Consider the following 26176-nt stretch of genomic DNA (forward strand, 5'->3'; position numbering starts at 1 on the left):
TTGGGTGAACGGAACTGCTTCTACATCCCCCCCACCTGCCTCAAAGTCCTGGATCCTTAGCTCAGACTAGCTACAGATGTGCTGGGTATGGGTATGTTGTCACAAGCTTCACAGAATTTATTAACTTAATCACAATAAATACAAAATGCAATGCTTAACAAAGACAGTGGAAGCAGTCAGTCCACTTTGGAACACTGGCTCACAACCTTCCAAATGAGTGTCACTGTCTCTGCTGTTGACCGTAGTCTCATCATCTTGCTCGTCTTCCTTGAGCTGAACACCGTGCTGTTAAAAGCTGGTGCTTATTAACTCGTTCTAGACGCAGCCTCTGTGCATGATCACTGGTGTGCTGACCTTTGGTTCGGGCATTGTGTGATTAGTCTCTGGTTTAGGTGGTGCGTGATCAGTTTCTGACTGGTTTCTTAAGGGTGATAGAACAAAGAACAAAGAAAAGTACAGCACAGGAACAGGCCCTTCGGCCCTCCAAGCCTGCGGCGATCAAATTGCCTGTCAAACTAAACCATTTTGCACTTCCGGGGTCCGTATCCCTCTATTCCCATCCTATCCATGTATTTGTCAAGCTGCCTCTTAAACACCACTATCATACCTGCTTCCACCACCACCTCTGGCAGCGAATTCCAGACACTCACTACCCTCTGCGTAAAAAAACTTGCCCCGCACATCTCCTCTAAAGTTTTCTCCTCTCACCTTAAATCTATGTCCCCTAGTAATTGACTCTTCCACCCTGCGAAAAAGCTTCTGACTATCTACTCTGTCCATGCTACTTATAATTTTGTAAACTTCTGTCAAGTCGCCTCTCAATCTCCGTCGCTCTAGTGAGAACAATCCGAGTTTCTCCAACCTCCTCATAGTTAATAACCTCCAGACCAGGCAGCATCTTGGTAAACCTCCTCTGCACCCTCTCCAACGCCTCCATATCCTTCTGGTAATGTGGCGACCAGAATTTCACAGAATATTCCAAGTGTGGCCTAACCAAGGTTCTATACAGCTGCAGCATGACTTCCCAGCTTTTATACTCAATACCCCTGCTGATGAAGGCAAGCATGTCATATGCCTTCCTGACTACCTTATCCACCTGCGTTGCCACTTTCAGTGACCTGTGGACCTGTACACCCAGATCCCTCCACCCATCGATGCACTTAAGGGTTCTGCCATTTACTGTATAATTCCTACCTGTATTAGACCTTCCAAAATGCATTACCTCGCATTTGTCCAGATTAAACTCTATCTGACATTTCTTCACCCAAGTCTCCAACCGATCTATATCCCATTGTATCCTTTGACAATCCTCTTCTCTATCTGCAACTCCTCCAACCTTAGTGTCGTCTGCAAACTTACTAATTAGCCCAGTTACATTTTCCTCCAAATAGATAGTCATCTATTGATGTCAATTCCTGCTATTTTGTGATTGACCCTCTAATATGTCAGTTACTTGTGGGACTGTCCCCCTCACTATCGCTTTTCCTGTTATTTCATTAAATTTTGTGGCTTTTTACGGAGATAATGGGGTGCCTTAAGATGTTTTCTTTGTCTGCTTATTTGCACGTGATGTCAAGTCCTAATGATTAACATTAGGGCTCATTGTCCCAAATGCTGAATTGATGTACAGATCTCCTGTAGGGTTCTCATTAGAGCAGGCGCCTATCAATATGCTTTGGCAAGCAATTTCTTTAACCAATGTATATTGCCTGCCAGTGCTTGGAACAGAGTTAATTAAGAGTACAAAATGACACATGGCCTTAAACTATTAACAAAAATTACAAGTTACTTAAGATCACCACCTGCAAGCTCCTCTCCAAGTTACTTACCATCCTGACTTTGAAATATATCGCCGTTCCTTCACTGTCACTAGGTCAAAATCCTGGAACTCCCTCCTTAACAGCACTGTGGGTGTACCTACACCACATGGACTGCAGCAGTTCAAGAAGGCAGCTCACCACCACCTCGAGGTTAATTAGGGATGGGCAATAAATGCTCGCTCGCCTAGCCAGCGATGCCCACATCCCATGAAATGAATTAAAACCTAAAATCTAGTGTGTATGAAAAATCAGTGCATAAAGATGATCAGTGTGTAAATGTTGAGGTAGCAGGATACGCTTATAGAATACAGCATGGTACATTCAATCGATACAATAAGTAATAAAAGTCAAAAGACCTACATATCTAAGAAAATTAATTACAGAACTTAATTCTCTAATCTTCCAAAACCAAAGATGGTGTTATATTGTGAAGGAAAGTGACTGCTTTTAAAACATTACCAGTAAAAAGACTAATTCCTAGGACATAAAACCAAAGGTTTTGAAACCTCGCAGCAGTTTTTCTTCATAAAATGGAATTTTGAGTCTTAGGCGAATATGAATTGACAAGTGTTAAGTCCAGATCCCAGAGCTTAGCTCATTCAACTTGACGGGCTTCGCAGCATCTGCTCTGTGATAAAACCAGAAAAGTGTAGTTTTGCATCAGCCTAAGGCCATGTGGTCTATCTCGCTTGTCAAGTAAGGATACAACTACAACAGCCAGTCACGTGATACTAGTGGCCTACATTGATCACATTTAAGCAGAATATCATATTAGGTTATTTGATTAATATGCTTTGATTATTTGATCATTTCACACAACTAAACTACAAACTGATCATTAAACATGACCTTTTGTATAAAGGTATGAAAGCTCTCACTTGATTTGCAATAGGTTTTGGTTTGAGTTTCTTTCTCCATGAAAACCATATTCTGTCTCTGTGCACCGGTTTAGTATAACCACCATCTCCAACCCCCCACCCCACACCCCTCCTTATCCAGAACCTTCTGTTTCACTTTAAGTTAAAGGAGACATTTTAAAACCTAACCATCTTGTAAAGCCCCACATTTGTAACACCCCTGTATTTTCTTTTTAAAATGCCATTTTAAGACTTGCTTATTTGAAAAGTTTTGACATGCATTTGGATAAAAGAATAAAGCTTCATATCTAATTCATATCTTTCCATTTCTCTACCAAGGTGACACATGTTCAAGGACACGGGAAGATTACAGGAAAAAGCCAGGTTACAGCTCACTGCAATGATGGCAGCACACAAATCATCAACTCCAAGAACATCCTTATTGCCACAGGGTCAGAGGTTACACCTTTCCCTGGGATTCAGGTACATCTGCTACTCAAAGTTTTTTTCCTCTTTATTCTTTATGAGATGTGCATCACTGACGAGGCCAGCATTTGTTGCCCATTGCTAATAGCCCTTGAGAAGGTGGTGGTGAGCCATCTTCTTGAATACAGCTGAGTGTCCTGCTAGGCCATTTCAGAGCCAGTTAAGAGTCAACCACATTGCTATGAGTCTGGAGTCACGTGCAGGCCAGACCAGGTAAGGATGGCAGATTTCCTTCCCTAAAGGGCATTAGTGAACCAGATGGATTTTTACAACAATCAATAATAGTTTCATAGTCACCATTACTGAGAGAAGCTGGGATTTGAACCCTTGTCTCCAGAGCATTCGTCTGGACCTCTGGATTGCTAGCACTGTTACGCTACCCCTATGCTACTGTCTCCCCCTATTCTCATTTGCTAAGTAGCCATGTCATTACAATAACTATCTAGTTAACCCATTATCCTGTTTAAAACTGTTTTGTGGAAATTGCAGTACAAAAGATAACATTCAGCCCCTCAATGCTGTGCTGGTGCAGGCTCGAATTGGCATTATCAACATCTATTCCAATTCTCTGTTCATTCTCCATGTTTCCAGCATCCTGGCAATGGTGCTTTGTATGTAAGGAATCTGTTCATGTTCTTTATCTGAAGGTCAGTTTTCTAAGAGTCTACATTAACAATATTAATGTAACATACCCACAGATTGATGAAGAGACAATTGTGTCTTCAACGGGAGCCTTATCATTGAAGCAAGTTCCTGAGAAGTTGGTGGTTATTGGTGCTGGTGTCATTGGTGTCGAATTGGTAAGAAACAAAACTGAATAGAAGATAAGTATTTAATTGCTGTTGGAAAATGCAGAAATGGAACCCCACTTCGATTCATCATAGAATCATCCAGCCCCAAAGGAGAACCATTCAACCCGTCATACCTTTGGTAGAGCTATCCAACTAGTCCCAATCCCCCGATCTTTCCAAATTGACCTGTCATTTCTTTCCCCCTTCAATTATTTATCCAATTTCCTTTTGAGTGTTGCTATTGAATCTGGTTCTACTATCCACAAGTGCATTCCCCAGATCACAGCAACTCGCTGTGTAAAATAAAAAAAATTCTATCCATCTCTGCTCGGTCTTTTTGTCAATTACCTGAAATCTGTCTTCTGGTTACTGACCCTTCTGCCACTAGAAACCGTTTTTCCCTGTCTGCATATCAAAAGCCCTCTAACTTAAATACCTCTTTTAAACCTCCTGTTAGCTTCCTCTGCACCACGGAGAGCAAAACCAGCTTTCCTAAACCATTCTAGTAAATCTCTTTGCAGCCCCTCCAGGGCCTTAACATCATTCCTAAAAGTGTGGTGCCCAGAATTGGAAACTATAAGTCATGCTTTATAAACCATTGGTTAGTCCTCAACCAGATTACTGTTTCGTAATCATTATGGCACAAAAGGAGGCCATTTCAGCTCATCAAATCCATGCTGGAACTTACTTGTTTTTATAATTGTCCATTAACAAAACCATTTATGAATGGAGTTAGTGTGGCAAAATGATAACCAAGATATCAATGTTAAAACTACAGGTTATCACCTGGTCACATTTCAATAACGGTGCATGTCAGCATGTTGTGATTTCCAGCACCTGTCGGAGAATGTAAGTCAAAACAACTTCTGGAATCTCAAATTTGAGTCTGGAATCCCATTCCCCTTGAAACAAATATCAAGGCAAATCATGGATTCCATCTCCAATAAGAGTGGAAGTCATAAGAAAAATGAATCATGAAGTTTATTAAAAACTGTTTAATGTAGTATGTTAGGAAAACACTTCCTTTTAGAGTGAGTTTTGGCAGACTGACTCCAGAGTGTCACAGCCAGCCCTGATCTGATTCCCAGTAAACAAGCAATACTGATGTCCTTTCCAGCCTGGTTGATGAATGTCTCACCAGGAGCTGGACCTGGTTATTTCTTCTCCTACACAGTTGTCTAGCTACGATCCATTGACTATGGAGACTGGAAGCCACATGATGCCTTCTAATCTGTGTGGTGTACTGCCTCTGGCCACCAGGCCATTGAAGGATCAATTCAGTCATGCACTCAGCTGTGCTATGATGATGGGCCATTTGAACTACCAAGATCTTCGTAGTGATCCCAAGCAGAACTCCTATAGATGACCCAATGTGACTGGCCTCTATCTTCCAAATCCTTGGACCTCATACTTCCTATCCCATTTGTTTGCCCTGCCTCTTGAGAGAGAATGATGCCCCAGGCAGTGTTCCCTCTGAGCTGCGTGGGTGTGCAGCCAAGCAGCCATCTAGAATGTACTGTACATGGAGCAAAGAGTGCAGTCTCTTCAGATGCGATATGCACAACTACACAGCAATCTTAAAGTCCAGTGCAACAGATGGGCCACATACACCAAAGGGAAATTGGAAAGAACTTTGGTCCTGAGCTTGTGAGGCAGCCCCACGGGTCAGAAATAGTCTGCAGCATCTGCCCCTCTCCCTGGCAATGCGATTCCTCAAGTGTACATAATGTCTGCAACCACCTGCCTTTTCCAGAGAGGGAGAAATGAAACCAGTGTTCTTTGCTTTACTCAGCCCTGCTGCAGCATTGAATGGGTCAGTGCATGTTTTGCTGCAGTGGGTGTTTGGAAACTGAAATGTTCATCTGTCTCTAGGGCTCCGTGTGGCAGCGCCTTGGCTCTGAAGTGACAGCTATTGAATTCTTGGGACATGTTGGAGGAATTGGCATTGACATGGAGATCGCAAAGAATTTTCAGCGCATTCTTCAGAAGCAGGGTCTGAAGTTTAAACTCAACACAAAAGTTACTTCAGCAACTAAGAGACCTGATGGAAAGATTGATGTTTCGTGAGTATGAAATGAGAATGGATTGATTGGGGTGCATTGCAAGAAGTGCTGTAAACAGCACATATATTTAAGTACAGAAAAGTGTATTGACCTCTACCAGACACACTTTGAAGTGTTTTTCTGCTTTCTGTAGTTTTGAAGCTGCAACTGGTGGAAAGGCAGATGTGATCACTTGTGATGTGTTGCTGGTGAGCATTGGGCGTCGCCCCTTCACTGACAATCTGGGTCTACAGGAGATGGGAATTGAAGTCGACAAAAGGGGTCGAATACCAGTCAACAATCGCTTCCAGACAAAAATTCCAAAGTAAGTGACCCTTTTGCATGGCTATAGAACTATTGAATCTCCTCCCTACTGCATGATTATTCTGGAAATAGTAAGATACCTATGGACCATTCAGTGTGCACGTGTGTGTCAATCTATGGACAGTTAGGAGTCTAGGAACAGGAATTGGTCATTTAACCAATTGTGAGCCTGCTCACCCAATCAATTACTACTTGGCTGACTTGTGACCTAACCCCATATACCCACCAAAGTAAGTAGCATAGTGCCCAACTTGACAGAGTTTTGCTTCGACAAAGTACTTAATGTGAGGAATTTAGTGAGTGAGGGAATTCAGCGCAGTGAGGAGAGAGGTGCTGTTCTGGACTTTTAACAAAACGAGGAGGGGTGTGAGTGATGCAGTGGGAGACAGCAAGACCTGGTGAGTAGCAGGTAAGTGTGTCAAGTTAATAGTCTAGAAAGTAAAGGCATGGCAGGGAACTTTAGCCCTGTGGAATATACATCCTGGATGCTTCTAATGTCCTGGATAACCACATGGACAGGAAGTGTCACCAGCCCGAGCAGCTCAAGCTCTGGGTTTGGAACTTGGGTAGTATCTGGAGTCACTACAGTGAATTCAGAAAATTGAGAGCTTCGTGGATAGCATGTTTCTGGAGGTTGTCACACTGAGACGTAAAAATATATAAGCAGAGGGGAATAGGTGACCATCAGAAGATGAGGACCGCCAAGCAGGCAGGGCAGGGGCCTGAGTGCATCTTGCTCTCCAACTGGGATGGGAACCTGAGCATGGATTCAGAAGGGAGTGGAAAAAAGCTGGAAATGGGAAACAGAAACTTGGTAAGCAAGTATGGAAGGTCAAGGAAACAAAGGCCAGAAAATAAGCAACAGAGGAGTTATTCAGTGATTCATCACATGTACTTCAATGCAAAGAATCTAGTGAATAAGACAGATGAGCTGATGGCATAGACATTTGGAAGTATGAATAGCTACTATTGAAACAAGGGCAGGATTGGCAGTTCAAGGTTTTCAGGGCAGGAATGAAAATGGGGGAGGGGTCACAATATTGGCTAAAGAAACAATTAGAGCTTTGAGGAGGGATGATGATATGCTAGAAGGAAATCAAATGAGGCCATATGAGTTGAAGGCACAGTCAGGCTGCCTGAAGTGTACTGCAGGCCCCCAGAGATAAAGGAACAAATGTGTAGGCAAATTTCTGGAAAGCACAAAAGCAATAGGGTGATGATAGGGGATCCCAGCTAACCGAATACTGACGGATAGAAGCAGTATAAAAAGTGTGGAATACTTTGTGCATTTAGGAGAACTTTTTTAGCTAGTACAAAGCAAACCCAACAGATGTTCTGGGCTTAGTTTTAGGGAATGAGGCTGGGCAGGTGAAATTGATGGGAGAACATTTTAGTAGTAGTGATTATAATTCAGCTGGACTGAGCGCGGATATGGAAAAGGATAAAGTAAAAATTCTCAATTGGCGAAAAGCCAGTTTTACCAAGCTGAGTAGTAATTTAGCAAGAACAGAATGTAAACAGCTACTTGAAGGTGACTCAGTGTTAGATCAGTGGGGGGGAGCATTCAAGAAGGAGATGGTGAGAGTTCAGAACAAATACAAAGAAAATAAGAACTAAGGTAGTAGGAGCCGGAGTGGGCCAGAGTTTTCAAAAAAGGAATGCTCTGTTTAACTGAGTGCTGAAGTCTCAAATTGTTGCAAGTGGAATATCTCTAGTGAGTATTTCTTATGCTGAAATTTGGGTTAACATTTAGAATTTGAATCAGAACTTGTGAAGCAACTGCAGACATAACATAAGAAATAGGAACAGGAGTAGACCGTTCAGCCCTTTGAGTCTGCTCCACCATTCAATAAGATCATGGCTAATCATCTTGTGTTTTGATTTCCACATTCCTGATAACTTTAGACACACAGAAACTAGGAGCAGGAGTAGGCCATTCGGCCCTTCGAACCTGCTCCGCCATTCAGTATGATCATGGCTGATCCTCCATCGCAACGCTATATTCCTGCTTTCTCTCCATACCCCTTGATGCCCCTAATATTCAAAAATTTATCAATTTCTTTCTTGAATATACTCAGTGACTCGGCCTCCACAACCTTCTGTGGTAGAGAATTCCACAGGTTGACCACTCTGAGTGAAGAAATCTTTCCTCACCTCAGTCCTAAATGGCCTGCCCCATATCCTGAGACTGCAGACTCCCCAACCAGGGGAAACATCCTCCCTGCACTCAGTCTGTCTAGCCCTGTTAGAATTTTATACGTTGCAATCAGATCTCCTCTCATTCTTCTAAACTCTAGTGAATACAGGCCCAGTCGAACCAACCTCTCATACGACAGTCTTGCCATCCCCGGTATCAGCCTAGTGAACCTTCGCTGCACTCCCTCTATGACAAGTATATCCTTTCTTAGGTGGGGAGAACAAAACTGCACACAATACTCCAGCTGTGGGCTCACCAAGGCCCTGTATAACTGAAGTAAGACATCCCTACTTCTGAACTCAAATCCTCTTGCACTGAAGGCCATCATACCATTTTTCTTCCTAATTGCTTGTTGCACCTGCCTATTTACTTTCATTGACTGGTGTACAAGGACTCCCAGATCCCTTTGTACATCCGCATTTCCCAATATATCACCATTTAAATAATGCTCTGCCTTTCTGTTTTTAACACCGAAGCTTGTAACTTCACATTTATCCATGTTATACTGCATCTGCCATGTGTTTGCCCACACACATACACACACACACACACAACTTATCTAAATCACCCTGAAGCCTCCTTGCATCCTCCTCACAACCCACAACCCCATCCGGTTTTGTCGTCAGCAAACTTGGAAATATTGCATTTGGTTCCTTCATCCAAATCATTTATATATACCATGAATAGCTGGGGCCCAAGCACTGATCCCTGCGGTGCACCACTAGTCACCGCCTGCCACCTGGAAAAAGACCCATTTATTCCCACTCTGTGCTTCCGGTCTGTCAACCAATTCTCAATCCATGCCAGTATATTACCCCCAATCCCATGTGCTTTAATTTTGCCCACTAGCCTCTTATGGGGGACCTTATCAAAAGCCTTCTTGAAATCCAAATACACCACATCCACTGGTTCTCTCTAATCTATTCTTCTAGTTACATCCTCAAAAGACTCCAGTAGATCAGTTAAGTATGATTTCCCTTTCATAAACCCATGCTGACTTTGTTTAATCCCGTTAATGCTTTCCAAGTGCTCTGTTACCACGTCTTTTATAACAGACTGTAGCATTTTCCCCACTACTGATGTTAGGCTAACTGGTCTGCAATTTTTTTTTTCTCTCTCTCCTTTTTTGAAAAGTGGGGTTACGTTTGTCACCCTCTAACCTGTACGAACTGCTCCAGAGTCTATAGAATTTTTGAAGATGACCACCAATGCATCCAGTATTTCCAGGGCCACTTCCTTTAGTACTCTGGGATGTAGATTATCAAGCCCTGGGGATTTTTCAGCCTTTAACCCCATTAATTTCTCTAGCACCATTTTTTACTAATACTGATTTTCTTCAATTCTTCCCTCTCACTAGACCCTTGATTCCCTAACATTTCTGGGAAATTATTTGTGTCCTCTTTTGTGAAGACTGAACCAAAATATGTGTTCAATTCTTCTGACAATTCAATTCTTCTGCAAATTCTATTTGCACTGTTAATTCCTCTACCTTATTGCGAATGTTCCACACATTAAGATACAATGCCTTTAGACTTGTTAGTCATCTTAGCTTTATTTTGCACTGACCCCATTTGTTTTTTGCCCTTGTCTTTTCTGCCTTCACTTTTGCTTCTTACTTTTCTGTCTTTTGTTTCTATCCTTGTTTTCCTCCTCCTCTGTCTCCCTGCTCAGGTTCCCATCCCCCTGCCATTCTAGTTTAAACCCTCCCTGACTAGCAAACGCCACTCCACTCCACCCCACCCCCCCACCAAGAGGACATTGGTCCCAGCCCTGCCCAGATGCAACCCATCCTGTTTGTACTGGCCCCACCTTCCGCAGAACTGATCCCATTGACCTAGGAATCTGAATCCCTCCCCCCTACACCATTTCTTCAGCCATATATTAGTTTTATATATCCTGTTGTTTCTACTCTCGCTAGCACGTGGCACTGGTAGTAATCCTGAGATTACTATCTTTGAGGTTCTACTTTTTAATTTACGTCCTAACTCCCTATATTCAGCTTGTAGGTCGTCATCCCTTTTTACCTATGTCATTGTAGGACCTTAACCCTTTTTTTGACCTATGTCGTTGGTACCAATATGTACCACGATAATTGGCTGTTCACCTTTCGCCTTCACAGAGCACTCCTGTACTACCTGCCTTCCTCTACTCTGCCTGGTGGCCGCCCATCCCCTTTCTGCCTGTTCAGTCTTTAGCTGCGGAGTGACCACCTCACTGAACGTGCTGTCCACGATAATCTGAGCATCAGAGATGCTCCACAGTGACTCCACCCACAGCTCCAGCTCTGAAATGCAGTTAGCCAGTAGCTGCAGCTGGACACACTTCCTGCACACATGGTCGCCAGGGACACTGGAAGCATCAATGACTTCCCACATAGCGCAGGAGGAGCATATCACGGGTGCAAGCTCTGCTGCCATGACTTCCCTTTAGATTAAACTCGTTAGTTACTCCTTGTTAGGCAAGGGAATCAGTCTGTCCAACCTTTCCTCTTAAGACACCCCACTCATTCCAGGTATCAACCTAGTAAACCTCCTTTGAACCGCCTCCAATACATTTACATCTTTCCTTAAATAAGGAGACCAAAACTGCGCACAGTATTCGAGGTGCGGTCTCACCAATGCTCTGTATAACTGAAACGCGACATCTTTGCTTTTATGTTCAATCCCTCTCGTAATAAAGGATAGAGTTCCATTAGCCGCCTTAATTACTTGCTGTACCTGCATACTAACTTTTTGTGACTCGTATACACCTCGATCCTTCTGCACCTCTGAATTATGCAGCCGTTCTCCATTTAAGTAATACACTGCTTTTTTGTCCTTCCTGCCGAAGTGAACAACTCTGTTTTCCCACATTAAGCTCCATTTGCCAGACCTTTGCCCACTCATTCAACCTATCTATATCCATCTGCAACCTCCTCATGTCCTCTTCACAACACACTTTCCTACTTACCTTGTCGTCTGCAAATTTAGCTACCATGTCTTCATTCTCCTCATCTAAGTCATTGATGTAAATTGTGAAAAGTTGAGGCCCCAATACAGACTCCTGTGGGACTCCACTCGTCACGTCCTGCCAATCCGAGAAAGACCCTTTTACGCATACTCTCTGCTTTCTGCCAGCCAGCCAATCTTCTATCCATACTAATATGTTACTCCAACACCGTGTGCTTTCATTTTCCGTAATGATCTTTGATGTGGCACCTTATCAAATGCCTGCTGAAAGTCCTACAGGCTCCCCTTGATCCGCTGCGCATGTTACTAGACTAGTTAAGATAAGTAGTTTACATAAACTGCCTGTCTGTGGCAGTTAACTGTCAGTCAGCTAAAAGTGGGCTAAAGGAATATGTTCGAAATTTGGTGCCTGTGGGAATTTTTTGCAGAGGGGAGGAAGTGCTTTTTAAAAAAAAATTTACCTCTAGGAGCTGGTGAGCGTTCCTTCCTCAGAGGCTGTAACTAACTTTACTAAATTAGTAATTAATCAAATAAAATAAGGTTGAACAGACACGGCAGGTATAGTGATGTGCCATAACTGCAACATTGCATTGCAGTTCCAGACAACCATATTTATGGTCAGTGTCTGCAGCTTGAGCAACATTAACTTCGCATCTGAGAGCCGGAGTCTGAGTTGCAGACATTGCAGGACAACCAGGCGGAGGAGAGTTACCCAGACATTTTGTTCTAAGGCAGTGACACCCCTCTAGATTAATTAGAACTTTAGATTTGGTCACTGGTCAGGGACAGGAGGGCGTGACGGCGAGTCAGGCAGGTATGGGGATCCACTATGTAGGGATGAAAGAGCCTCAGTCCTTGACTTTGACCAATAGGCATGAGGCACTTGCTATCTGTGTGGATGAGAACAAGGACTGCAGGATGGTTGGGCAAACTGACCATAGTGCAGGATGACATTCAATTGGGGAGTCATGAAAAGGAATGTGGCAGTGATAGGAGAGACAATATAGTTAGGGGGATAGATACTGTTCTTTGCAGCCATGACCGGGAGTTCCGAAAGCTGTCACCTGCCTGGTGCTAGGGTTAAGGACATCTCCTTGCAGCTGAAGAAAAACTTGAAGTGAGGTGAGGGGATCCAGTTGTTGTGCAGAACCAATGTAAGAACCAAAAAAATAGATAGAACTAGGAAAAGTGGTTTGGGAAGAAGTGATTTTGATTCATGGACACTAGTGCCAGAACTGACGAAAGTGGGAGCTGTTCTGTTGGGCTCCACCTAAAGCGGGCTGGATCAGAATCCCAGTGAATTATATAACTGGCGCTGTGGATAGGGCTTTAAATTAAAAGGGGAGGTGGGGTCAGGTAAAAGAAGATTCAGAAATCTAAAGACATACGAACATACCAATTAGGAGCAGGAGTAGGTCACTCAGCCCCTCAAGCCATTCAATGTGGTATCACCAATGCCCTGTACAACTGAAGCATAACCTCCCTACTTGTAACCAATTCCCCTCGCAATAAATGATTACATTCTATTAGCTTTCCTAATTGCCTGCTGTACCTGCATACTAACCTTTTTGTGATTCATGCACTAGGACACCCAGGTCCCTCTGAATCTCAGAGCTCTGCAATCTCTCACCATTTAGATAATCTTCTTTATTCTTCCTGCTAAAATGAACAATTTCACATTTGTCCAAACTATATACTCCATTTGCCAGATCTTTGCCCACTCACTTAACCTATCTATCACTTTGTAGCTTCCTTACATCCTCTTCACAATTTGTTTTCCTACCTATCTTAGTGTCATCAATAAATTTAGCCACCATTCCTTCAGTCCCTTCATCCAAGTCATTTATATAATTTGTAAAAGTTGAGGACCCAGCACTGATCCCTATGGCACACCACTTGTTACATCCTACCAACCAGAAAAAGACCCGTTTATGGCAACTCTGTCTCCTTTTAGCTAGCCAATCTTCTATCCATGGGTTGTGGTAATAGAGCAGTCTAGTGAGTTGGGTAAAGAGTGGAACAGGAAGGGGAAGAGCTTAATTGTGCATCAGTGAATGAGGTTCCTGCAAATAATGGTGCTTTAAAAAAATGAAAAGCTCTTCATGAATGCTTTGTGCATTTAGATAACAAGATAGACAAACTGGCACAGAGATAAACAGGTGTGATCTAATCAACATTAAAGACACAGTTACAAGGTGACCAACATTAGGAAATCAATATTCCGGAGGAGACAACGTTTTGAAAAGACAGACAGATTGGAAAAGGAGGAGGAGTAGCCCTGATAATGGGGCAATCATGATCTTGACACACAAGATTATTATGGGTTGGACAGGCTGGGCCTGTATCCATTGGAGTTTAGAAGGTTGTGAGGTGATCCGATTGAAACATGCAAGACCCTGCGGGGACTTGACAGGGTGGATGCTGACTTTTGGGAGAGACTAGAACTAGGGGACACAGTTTAAAAATAAGGACTCTTCCATTTAATACAGCAGAATAGAAGAAATTATTTCTCAGGATTGAGTGTCTTTGGAACTCTAATCCCCAGAGAGCAGTGGAGTCAGGGCCAATAAATACTTTAAAACACTGGTGGGAGTAGCCTTTCGGCTGCAACAGTAGCTATACTTTGGGCAGAGCATTAAAGAAATTGCTTGTAACAAAGGTAATGTGATAATTGGAGTCTTCAATCTTCATATAGACTGGTCCAATCAAATGGGCAAAGGCATTCTGGGAGATGAGTTTTTGGAATGCTTTTGTGACAGCTTCAACAATAACTTAATTTATGTAGTGCCTTTAACATAATGAAACATTCCAAGGCGCTTCACAGCATTATAAAACAACATGTGACAGCCACAAGGACCAAAAGCTTGGTCAAAGATGTGAATTTTAAGGAGTGTCTTAAAAAAGGAAAACGAGGTAGAGAGACAGATGTATGGAGGTATTCCCAAGCTAAGGTCTTGGTAGCTGAAGGCATGGCCACCAATTGTAGAACAATTAAAATCAGAGATGCTCCTAGAACAAAGGTTGTTAAACCAACTAGGGATAAATCTATTTTGGATCTAGTATTGTGCAATGAGGCAGGATTAATTAGTAATCTCATAGTAAAAGATCCTTGAGGAAAAGGTGATCATAATACAATTGAATTCCATTTAAGTTTGTGTTCAAATCTGAAACATAAATCTTAGATCTAAACAAAGCTAATTACATATGTATGAGGGGAGAGTTGGCTAAGGTTGACTGGGTAAATTAACCAGAAGTATGGTGGTAAGTAAATAGTGAAAACAGTTAAAGAAATTATTCAAAATGTTCAGCTAAATATGTTCCATTTTTAAAAAAAACAAACTCAGCAAGAAAGGGGTTACAGCCAAGGTTCACTAGATTGGTTCCTGGGATGAAAGGGTGCATGATGACAGGTCGAATATATTGAGCCTCTACTCACTACAGTTTAGAAGAATGAGAGGTGATCTCAGTGAAACATATAAGATTGTGAAGGGGCTTAACACCAAGAGGTTGTTTCTCCTGGCTGGGGAATCCAGAACATGGACAGACCCAGGGAAGGAATCCATCGTTTATGACTGAGGGGAGAAATTTCTGCTGTCAGGGGGTTCTGAATCTTTGGAATTCTGTTATCCTAGAAGGGTGCGGATGCACCATTATTGAATATATTTTAAGACTAATTTAGGCTTTTCATCTCTCAGAATCAAGGGGGGGATATGGGGAGTAGGTGGGAAAGTGGAGTTTGGGCAGAAGATCAGCCATAATTGTATTGAATGGTCGAGCAAGCTCAAGGGATCATATGGTCTAGTCCTCCTATTTTCTGTTTTTATTTGGTTCTTTGAGCCTGCTCCACTATTAAACAAAATCATGGTTAATCTCTATCCCAATTTCACCTTCCTGTACAATCTCCTTATCCCTTACACTATTGCCTGCTGCTAACTGGAAAGGCATCTGGAACAGTTGCATGTGCACGTCAGCCACCAACACATGCAACTGATCTGGACGCCTTTTGGGTTGGTGACAGGAGCATCAGTGTTGTGACAAATCACATTTCTTACATAATCTGGTTAGCTCATTTGATAGATGATGGGGCTTTTAATCCCTAAGTCATTTGTCTCGAGCTCCATATTGGGTGAGCGTTATTTAATTTTTTAAAATTCAAAACACTGAACAATTGGGTTGAATGGACCCTTTTCGTTGGTACAGGAATTATCAAGAGTGAACAGGGGCTTCCTGGAAGAGCCCAGCTACCAAAGAATATGCTATATTGTAGAAAATAGCAAAGGTTAATAAATAATGCAGGATTCTTCTCAAAGTCTATTTGATAGCATCTACAAAAATTCTATTGAACAATACCCTGATATATTTCTGATGAGAATTTTAATAATAATGACTGACAAATGAACAGAACATTTTGATTCGGTTTTAACATACTAATAGGTTTCAGTTTGCATTTCCAAACTTAATTGAGGCTTTCTGTCTAGTTGCAGAAGATTAAATGAGTTAAGACACCAGTTGCACTCAAAGCATCTCTCACTCGCTGCCACAGGCACTGCTTCTGTGCATGTGCAGGAAGCGTTCCCCCTAATGTTGAGGCACAAATAGAAACATAGAAAATAGGAGCAGGAGTAGGCCATTTGGCCCTTCGAGACTGCTTCGCCATTCATCATGATCATGGCTGATCATCCAACTCGCTAGCCTGCTCCTGCTTTCTCCCCATATCCTTTGATCCCTTTCGCCCCAAGAGCTATATCTAACTCCTTCTTGAAAACATACAATGTTTTGGCCTCACTACTTTCTGTGGTAGCGAATTCTACAGGCTGACCACTCTCTGGGTGAAGAAATTTCTCCTCACCACACTATAAGTAAACACAGCCTATCCTTTCATTCTCTGCGTACCCAAAATAATCTGTCAACCATTGTTCTAAATATACTCAACATCTGAGCATCACAGCTCTGGGGGGGTAGAGAATTCCAAATATTCACAAACCTTTGAGAAGAAATTTCTTATCTCAGTCTAAATGGCCAACCCCTTATTCTGAGACTGTGACCCTGTGTTCTAGACTCCCCAGCCAGGGGAAACATTGATCTACACGTTAAGCCCCTTAACAATTCTTTGTTTTGATTAGATCACCCCTCTTCTAAGCTCCAGGAAATATCGGCCTATTCTACTCAATCTCTCTTCAGAGGACAATTCCCTTGTCCTGGGGATCAGTCTGGTGAAATAAAAACACAAAATGCTGGAAATACTCAGCAAGTCAGGCAGCATCTGTGGTGAGAAAGAGTTAACCTTTCAGATCGATTACCGAAAACAACACCTTAGCGAGGTCAGTAACTGGAGGTCATAGATTTCATATAATTGGTAGAGGATTGGAAAGAATCTCAGAATTGTTATGGTGCAGAAGGAGGCCATTTGGCCCATCATGTCTGCACTGAATCTTTGAATGAGCAACTCACCCAGTGCCATTCCCCCGCCTTCTCCCTGTAACCCTTGAATTGAACCTGCCTCCTCATTCTCAGACAGTACATTCCAAACCCTAAGCATTTGCGGCATAACATAAATAGAACTTTCCCTTAAGTCTATGCTGGCTTTCCTTAATTAGCCTGCATTTGTGCAGGTGACCATTAATTTTTCCCGAATTATTATTTCTGGATGTTTCCCCACTACCAATGTTAAACTGACTGGCTTGTAGATGCTGGGCTTATTTTCACACCCTTGTTCAAAAAAGGGTGTAAAGTTTGTAATTCTCCAGTTCTCCCGGGATCATCCCTGAACCTGAGGAAACCTCAAAAAATTATTGTTAGTGCCTCTGGCCCCCGCCTTCTCCCTGTAACCCTTGAATTGAACCTGCCTCCTCATTCTCAGACAGTACATTCCAAACCCTAAGCATTTGCGGCATAATATAAATAGAACTTTCCCTTAAGTCTATGCTGGCTTTCCTTAATTAGCCTGCATTTGTGCATGTGACCATTAATTTTTCCCGAATTATTATTTCTGGATGTTTCCCCACTACCAATGTTAAACTGACTGGCTTGTAGATGCTGGGCTTATTTTCACACCCTTGTTCAAAAAAGGGTGTAAAGTTTGTAATTCTCCAGTTCTCCCGGGATCATCCCTGAACCTGAGGAAACCTCAAAAAATTATTGTTAGTGCCTCTGCAATTTCCCTCCACTCATTTCCCTCCATATCCTTGGATGCACCTTATCCGGTCCCGATGCCTTAAGTACAGATAACCTATCCAATGGATGCTTATCCATTTTAAACCCATCTAGTGTCTAAGTTACCTCATCTTTCACCATGGCCTGGGTAGCAGCATCTTCCTTGGTAAAAACAGATGTAAAGTATTAATTTAATACCTCAGCTATGCCCTCTGCGCCCCCCCCCCCTGTGTAAATCCCCTTTTTGGTCCCTGATTGACCCTACTCTGCCACCTTTTTAACTATTTATATGCCTACAGAGACTTTGAGATTCCTTTTTATATTAGCTGCCAGTCTCTCTTCATACTCCCTCTTTGCTTCTCTTATTCCCTCCTTCACTTCCCCTCTGAGCTTGGTATTCAGCTTGGTTTTAAATTGTATTTTCTACCTGATACCTGTCATAAGCACACATTTTCTTCTTTAACTTAATTTCTATCTCCTTTGTCATCCAGGGACCTCTGGATTTGTTTGCCCTACCTTTCCCTTTCGAAGGAATATACCTTTACTGTGCCCGAATTACCACCTCTTTGAAGGCAGCCCATTGTTCAGCTATCGTTTTTCCTGCCAACCTTTAACTCCAAGTTATTTAGCCCAGATCTGTTCTGAAGTTGGGTTTCCCCCAGTTAATTTTTCTTGCTCTCGTCTGTTCTTTGTCCTTTTCCATCGTCAACCTAAAACGTATGATACAATGATCACTGTCCCCTAAATGTTCGACTGACACTTGATCTACTTGGGCCATATCATTCCCCAGAATCAGGTCTAGCTGTGCCTCCTTCCTCGTTAAACTGCAAACATACTGAAGAAAATTGTCCTGTACGCACTCTAGGAACTTTTGCCCCCCCCACCCCCCCCCCCCTCTGCCCTTTACACTACTATCCCAGCCTATATTTGAATAATTAAAGACCCCCATTATACACTAATTTTTGTACCTCTCTGTAATTACTCTGCAAATTTGTCCCTCTATTTCCTTTCCACTAGTTGATGGTCTGTAGACTACAAGCAATGTAATTGCACTTTTTTTGCTCCTGAGCTTGAGCCAAATAGATTCTGTCCTTGATCCCTTTGGGACAAAATCTTTCTCCAGCACTGCAATGTTCTCCTTAATCAATACCACCTCTCCTCCCCCTTTTCTTTCCTATCTTTCCTGAACACTTTGTATCCAGGGATATTTAATACCAATTATTGTTTGAGCCAAACCTCCAGCTGTTTCTCCAACAAGGAAGAGTTAGAAATCATTTCACCCAGAGGATGGTGGAACCCAGTGCCTGACACTAATGGAAGTTGATGTTGTCAGTTCTATTGAGTGGCATTTGCCCAGCAATAACCTCAGCAATAACCTCATGTACTGCTAGGCTCTTAACCAAATCTAGCTCATTAGTAAATTAGTTCTGTTGAAGGGTCGTGAGGACTCGAAACGTCGACTCTTTTCTTCTCCACCAATGCTGCCAGACCTGCTGAGTTTTTCCAGGTAATTCTGTTTTTTTGTTAATAAAGCCCTTGTTGGTTCTAGGACATATCAGTGCAGAAAACACCAGGACACATTCAAGAAATTTGCTACTTTCTGATGTGCTAGCCTACTTGTCCAAATGTATTTGAAAATTAAAATTCCCCATTAAAACCCTTCCTTCCGTCTTTGGGTACACACTTGTATAAACTATGCATTTATGCAATCTATTATGCTCAAATCCTTTAAAAAGTACCTGGATGAGCACTTGGCACATCATAACATTCAAGGCTAATGGCCAAATGCTGGTAAATAGGATTAGGTAGGTAGATCAGGTGTTTCTCATGTGTCGGTGCAGACTCGATGGGCCGAAGGGCCTCTTCTGCACTGAGAGATTCTGTGATTACTTCACAGTTTATACCAAGAACTGATACACAACTTGCATCACAGACTTAAATCCTTTTCTATTTGTTAATTCCAGCCATGAAGTCTCTACTGCTTGTTTACTTCTCATTATACCCTCTCTTAGTAATGAAATAATTTTATCCTTAATTGCTAATGTTACTCCACCCCTTTTACTATTTTCCTATCCTCCCTGTAGGCTTGGTAACCTGTTATATTTAGTTCCCAGTCGTGACCATCGTGCAGCCATGCCTCAGTAATGGCCGCCATGTCATAGCTTCCAAGTTGAATTTCACCTGCAACCCCTTCACTTTGTTCCTTCTATTCTGTGCATATATTACCCAATTTGAACATATCATTGATTGTGAACGAGCTATGAATCGTGGACAGTTCAGTATGTGTAAACAAGTTATGTGAGGGGGCAAATTTATGGATTGGCATGTCCAGAACTCCAATCACATCCCAGAGGAAAGTACAGGCTCAGGAAGGGAGGGGTGTGATTCTGAAGGAGCTGGGTAGCAGGAGCTTAGGAGAAATTGTGAAGGAGATCCCACAGACACTATCTAACAGGATGTACTCACTACCTCGGAGGTCAAGAAGAAAGACTGGAGGGAGGAGAGCCAAAATGCAGATCCAGGCACCGTGGCTTAGAAGGTTGTCAAAAGTAGGAAGAACATCATAAAATGTGAGCATGATGGGGATTCTATTAGTAGGGGGATAGATAGTGTCTCTGGCAGCCACAATCAAAAATCCCGAAAGATGTTTTGACCACAATGCCACAGTAAAGATATATCTCAAGGTGGCGGAGAGGGAATTTAGAAAGGGAGTTGGGAAATCCTGTTTTTGTGGTCCATAGGTACAGGGAGGAGATCCCGCTGATGGAGCATCAGACATTACGAGATAAATTTAAAAAAACAAGACCACTGATAATCTTTTGTTCTATTGGCTAGTCTTAGTCTCTTCCCCATATCCCTGCAGTTTTTCCTTCCAAGTATTTATCCAATCCTCTTTTTGAGGTTGAATCTGTGTCCACCACCGTACCATGAAGTACATTCCAAATCCTAATCTTGTGTAAAAAGATTTTTCCTCATGTTCCCCTTTGGTTCTTTTGCCACTCTTTAAATTTGTGGCCCCTCATTAACAACCCGTCAACTATCGGAAATAGTTTCTCAATATTTGTTCCATCTAACTTCACAATTTTAAGCATCTCAATCATATTTCTGCTCTGCTGTAAGGAGAACAACTGCAACTTCTCTAGTTTTATCCACATTATCATGATCTCTCATCCCTGGATTCTGGTAAATCTCTTCTGTATCCATTCCAAAGTCTTCACATCTTCCTAAAGCGTGATGCCCAGAATTAGACGCAGTACTCGTGTTTTATATGGTTTAGCATAACTTCCTGGCTTTTGTACTCTATATCTGTATTCATAAAACCCAGGATCCCATATGCTTTATTAGCTGCTTTATTATCCTGTGCTACTACCTTTAAAGATTTGTACACAAAACACCTCCAGATCTCTGCTCCTGCACCCCCTTTAATATTGTACCATTTTAGCATGTATGATCTCTCTTCATTCTTCCTACCAAAATGTATTCCCCCCTCACTTTATTGTATTGTATTTTATAATGCTTGGTAGTTAACAGTCAGTCACCATCACTGGTGCATTCTCTATGCAACGCCACTTGCCAACCAATCAGCATTCTCTTCACATACAGTATAAATTGTTGTTTTCCCCTCACATTGATATTCTTGAGTGTCCTGATGAGTGCAAGATGAAAAATTTAGACATGTCACTTTTTTCAGCAATACTGAAGTTTTTGTACTGAACTTTATTTGCCATGTGTCCATCCATTATGCCAATTTATCTATGTCCTCTGGAGGCCTGTTGACATCTTCCTCTTTGTTTTCTATACTTCCAAGTTTCATGTGATCTGCAAAATGGTCCCCTGTTACCCCTTTTCTTTCCCCGCCAGTCCAAAATCAGCAATGTCCCTAGTACTAAACCTTGGGGAACTCACCCGTATACCTCCCTAGCATATGTTAACATTTAATAGCATATAAATGGGCTCTTTATTACATGAAACTGCAATCACATTGAAAATGCCTCTTCGTTTCCACAGTATCTTTGCCATTGGGGATGTGATAGCTGGCCCCATGCTGGCTCACAAGGCTGAAGATGAGGGGATAATCTGTGTGGAGGGAATGGCTGGAGGAGCTGTACACATTGACTATAACTGTATCCCATCTGTTGTATACACTCATCCAGAGGTTGCTTGGGTTGGCAAATCTGAAGAACAGTTGAAGGAAGAGGTAACGTTACCGCTAATTCTAAATATTACCACTTTTGACTTCAGAACAAAGCATTGAACCCTAGCTCACAGTATGTTACCAAAAATGGATATTTTAGAATCTACATTTACCCACTTCCCCAAAACCACTAAAGTGATTGCTGATTAGTTTTTGTAAAAATTGAAGTGTGTGTGAGAGTCAATGATTACTCATACAGATGCCTAAACCCCTGTGAGAGGTGTAGTTAGTAATGCACTTAGAACATGTACATGATGGTTTAAAGTAACCCTTGTCCTTGCATTATCTCTTCCTTTAGGGAAATTGGTTAAGAAAGAGGGAATTTGCATTTATATAGCACCTTTCATGACCTTAGGATGTCCCAAAATGCTTTATGGCAATTTGCAGCACAGAATTAGCCCGTTTGGCCCATCAAGTCCATGCCAACTCTCCACAGAGCAATCACTTAATCCCGTAACCCTGCCAGTTTATTTCTTACAAGTGCCCATCCAATTTTGTTTTAAAATCATTGACTGTTTCCGTTTCCACCACCCTGGTGGGCCGTGAGTTCCAGGTCATTATCACTCACTGTAAAACCATTCTTCCTCACATTCCTCCTGCATCTCTTGCCCAAAACCTTAAATCTGTGTCCCCTAGTCCTTGTCCCATCAACTAATGGGAACCGTTTTTCCTTGTCTACCTTATTCAAACCTGTCATCATCTTGTCCATCTCTATCAAATCTCCCCTCAATCTCCTTTGCTCCAAGTAGAACAATCCCAGCATCTCCAAACTAACCTTGTAGCTGAGATACCTCATCCCCAGAATCATTCTAGTAAATCCACTCTACACTCTCTCAAGGACCCTTGTATCCTTTCTCTAGTATGGTGACCAGAACTGGATGCAATACTCCAAGTTGGGGCCTAACCAGAGTTTTATAGATAAAAGCAAAAAACTGCAGATGCTGGAAATCCAAAACAAAAATACCTAGAAAAACTCAGCAGGTCTGGCAGCATCTGTGGAGAGCAGCACAGTTAATGTTTCGAGTCCGCATGGCTCTTCAACAGAACTAAGGAAAAATAGAAAAGGGGTGAAGTATAAGCTGGTTTGGTGGGGGGGGTGGGACAAGAAGAGCTGGATAGAGAGCCAGTGATAGGTGGAGATAACCAAAAGATGTCACAGACAAAAGGACAAAGGTGTTGAAGGTGGTGATATTATCTAAAGCTTTGTGCTAATTAAGGGTTTTCTACCCTTAATTAGCACATTCCTTTAGATAATATCACCACCTTCAACACCTCTTTGTCCTTTTGTCTGTGACATCTTTTGGTTATCTCCACCTATCACTGGCCCTCTCTCCAGCTCTTCTTGTCCCACCACCCCCCACCCCCGCTTAAACCAGCTTATATTTCACCCCTTTTCTATCTTTCCTTAGTTCTGTTGAAGAGTCATGCAGACTCGAAACGTTAACTGTGCTCCTCTCCACAGATGCTGCCAGACCTGCTGAGTTTTTCCAGAGCTTTATAGATGTTCAGCATAACTTGCCTGCTTTTGTACTCTGTCTCTGTTTATGAAACCCAAGATCCCATGCGCTTTGCTAATCACACACTCAATATATCCTGCCACGATCGAAGATCAATGCACATGAACTCCCAAGCCCCTCTGCCCTGCACATTCTTTAGAGCTCTGCCATTAAGCCTATATTGCCTTCCCAGCCCTACAGCCAAAATGCATCACCTCACACTTTTCTGTATTAAATTCTATTTGCCGCTTGTCTCCATACCGTTAGCCTATCTGTCATGTTGCAGGCGATTTATATCATCCATTTGCCATTCCACCTAGTTTGGAATCATCGGCAAATTTTGAAATTCTTCTCTATATTCCAAGATCCAAGTCATTTATATATAACAAGAGAAGCAATGTAGCTGTAGCACTGACCTTTGGGGAACACCACTGTGTACCACCCTCCAGTCTGAAATATCTTTGAAGGCTGATCACTGTTGCAGCAGCTAATTTGTGCACAGCAAGATCCCACAAATAACAATGAAAGACCATATAATATGTTTGTGATGTTGGTTGAGCAACGATGAGCTGGACGTTGAGGAGAATTCCTCTGCTCTCCTTCAACAATGGCTGTGGGACTTTGTACATACATTCGAGGGGGCAGGTGGATTCTTTTTAATAGCTCATCCAAAGGACAGTGCCTCCCTCAGTACAGTGATGAGAGTATCAGCCTGGAATATGTCCTGAAGATGCTGGAATGCAACCCATTGAGTGCAAATGTTCACTTCCTAAAAACACAGGTCAACCTTACATTTGAAGTGTAAGTGAGCCAGTTGTGATGTGTACTTCATTCATTTTCTCCTCTCTCAGGGTATTCCATACAAAATCGGCAAGTTTCCATTTGCTGCCAACAGCAGAGCTAAGACTAACAATGATACTGACGGTCTGGTAAAGATTCTCAGCCATAAAGAAACAGACAGAATGCTTGGAGCACATATCCTTGGGTCTGTAAGTAGAAAAACCTTTGGTGTATCAAGATAGGATATAATATATGGATCCTATAGTTGATATTGCTTTCTTTATATCAAGGGCGCTGGTGAAATGATCAATGAAGCAACCCTCGCTATGGAGTATGGAGCATCATGTGAAGATGTTGCCCGAGTTTGTCATGCCCATCCAGTAAGTGATAGTGGGAAAGTATGGAGAACTGGACAGTGATTGTAATGTGCAGATCATAGAAAACCTAAATCATTCAAACTCTACAGCGCACAGCCATCATTGCCTGTTCTGGCTCTTGAAAGAGCAGTTGTGCTTAGTTCCCTATCCCGATGGTGACGGGTGGAGCTATTACATGCAGATATCCCAAATTTATTGCCATTGTGCTTATAACAGATTGTGCTTGATATGCCTTCTCGATCCTAACCTTTAAATTCGGGCTCCTGGTATTCACATGCTTCATCATAATCACTTTGTCCCAATGAGTCTCCTCAATCTCCTTCGTAACATGTCTGTCTGTTGAAGAAAAGATCCAAATTTGTTCACCACTTCTCATCACTAAAGATTCCAGATCAGGGAACCATCTTCATTACAAGATCTTGAAAACATTTTCAAACACCATAATGTCCTTCCAAAGATTTATTTACACAGGTCAGAGTAAACTGCACATAGCATTCAGCGTGGATGCTTGAGCATTGGTGGGGCACTGATAACTCTCTGGATTAGTACTGCATCCCTAAATTGTTTTCACTGTTTCATTTAATATACATCCACTTTTAAACAAATTATTTTGCACTTTCTAAACAACTGAAACTACTAACTCCCAAGGTTCCATTCCACTGCTCCCTCCATTATTTCCATGATAATCTGCCAGTGTTAAATTTGAGAAATTCAGAATAGAGAAGCTTGGAAATTGAGAGCAAAGTCCTGATTTTGGTCACGAAAGCAAACAGTGTATAAAGGTTATTCTAACTGCAGACCTTTGCCAGGACTGTGAAGCTAGCTATTAAACTGGTCGATCTGACTCATTGTCTTCCTTTCTCTTACAGACTGTTTCAGAAGCTTTCAGAGAAGCAAACATAGCAGCGTCATTTGGCAAAGCCATTAACTTCTAAAAGATTTGTGATTTGTACATAAACTGTAACTGGGTGTTTGAACTATTGGTAACTTGACATTGTGATGAAGAATGAAGTTAACTGCCTTTAAGCAAAAGTGTAATAAACAATTTGTTCGTCTAATGATGGCACATCACTTGTATTTTAACAGTAATAAAACTGAGGGAATGATGTACAGATTTCTTTGAATTACTGCTAATGTTTCAATAATCCAGAAGTGACTTTTACTCTGTTCAAATTCACCAGTCACAGTGAGAGGGACCGAGACGGAGTGAGGATTGGGAGTGGGGCAGGGGGAAATGGGAGAGGAGGATGGGATGGATGGGGCAGGGGGAATGGGAGAGAAGGGATGGATGGGGTGGGGAAATGGGAGAGGAGGAAGGGATGGATGGGGCAGGGGGAATGGGAGAGGAGGGATGGATGGATGGCACAGGGGGAATGGGAGAGGATGGATGGATGGGGCAGGGGGAATGGGAGGAGGGATGGCTGAGGCAGGGGAGGAATGTAGGATGGGGCAGGGGAGGAATGTAGGATGGGGCAGGGGAGGAATGTAGGATGGGGCAGGGGAGGAATGCAGGAGAGGGGATGGGGCAGGGGAGGGGGTGGGGTGGGGCAAAGGGGGAGGGAGAATGGGGAAGATGGGTGAAGGGAATAGGGGTTGAGGGAGGGGCAAGAGGAAGTGGGAATCTGTTGAGAGTGCAGGGGGTGGGGCAGGAAGTGGAGAAGGGGGATGGGTGCACTGTTGGAATTGGGACCAAGGTTGTAGGAAGAACCA

General features: G+C 42.5%; 1 protein-coding gene across 1 annotated transcript in view; it reads left to right on the forward strand.

Moving 5' to 3' along the window:
- The window catches only part of dld (deltaD), a 41816-nt gene extending 16238 nt beyond the window's left edge, over window positions 1-25578 (forward strand). Inside the window, exons 7-14 of the mRNA XM_078536963.1 lie at window positions 3017-3160; window positions 3862-3963; window positions 5827-6017; window positions 6151-6321; window positions 21627-21816; window positions 24161-24298; window positions 24380-24469; window positions 25336-25578. Coding sequence (XP_078393089.1) covers window positions 3017-3160; window positions 3862-3963; window positions 5827-6017; window positions 6151-6321; window positions 21627-21816; window positions 24161-24298; window positions 24380-24469; window positions 25336-25401 — 1092 coding nt within the window. The 3' untranslated portion in view covers window positions 25402-25578. The remainder of the gene's footprint in view (window positions 1-3016; window positions 3161-3861; window positions 3964-5826; window positions 6018-6150; window positions 6322-21626; window positions 21817-24160; window positions 24299-24379; window positions 24470-25335) is intronic.
- The last annotated feature ends 598 nt before the right edge of the window (window positions 25579-26176 follow it).

This window comes from Cetorhinus maximus, unplaced genomic scaffold, assembly GCF_964194155.1.
Source record: "Cetorhinus maximus unplaced genomic scaffold, sCetMax3.hap1.1 HAP1_SCAFFOLD_1705, whole genome shotgun sequence".
NCBI lineage: Eukaryota > Metazoa > Chordata > Chondrichthyes > Lamniformes > Cetorhinidae > Cetorhinus > Cetorhinus maximus.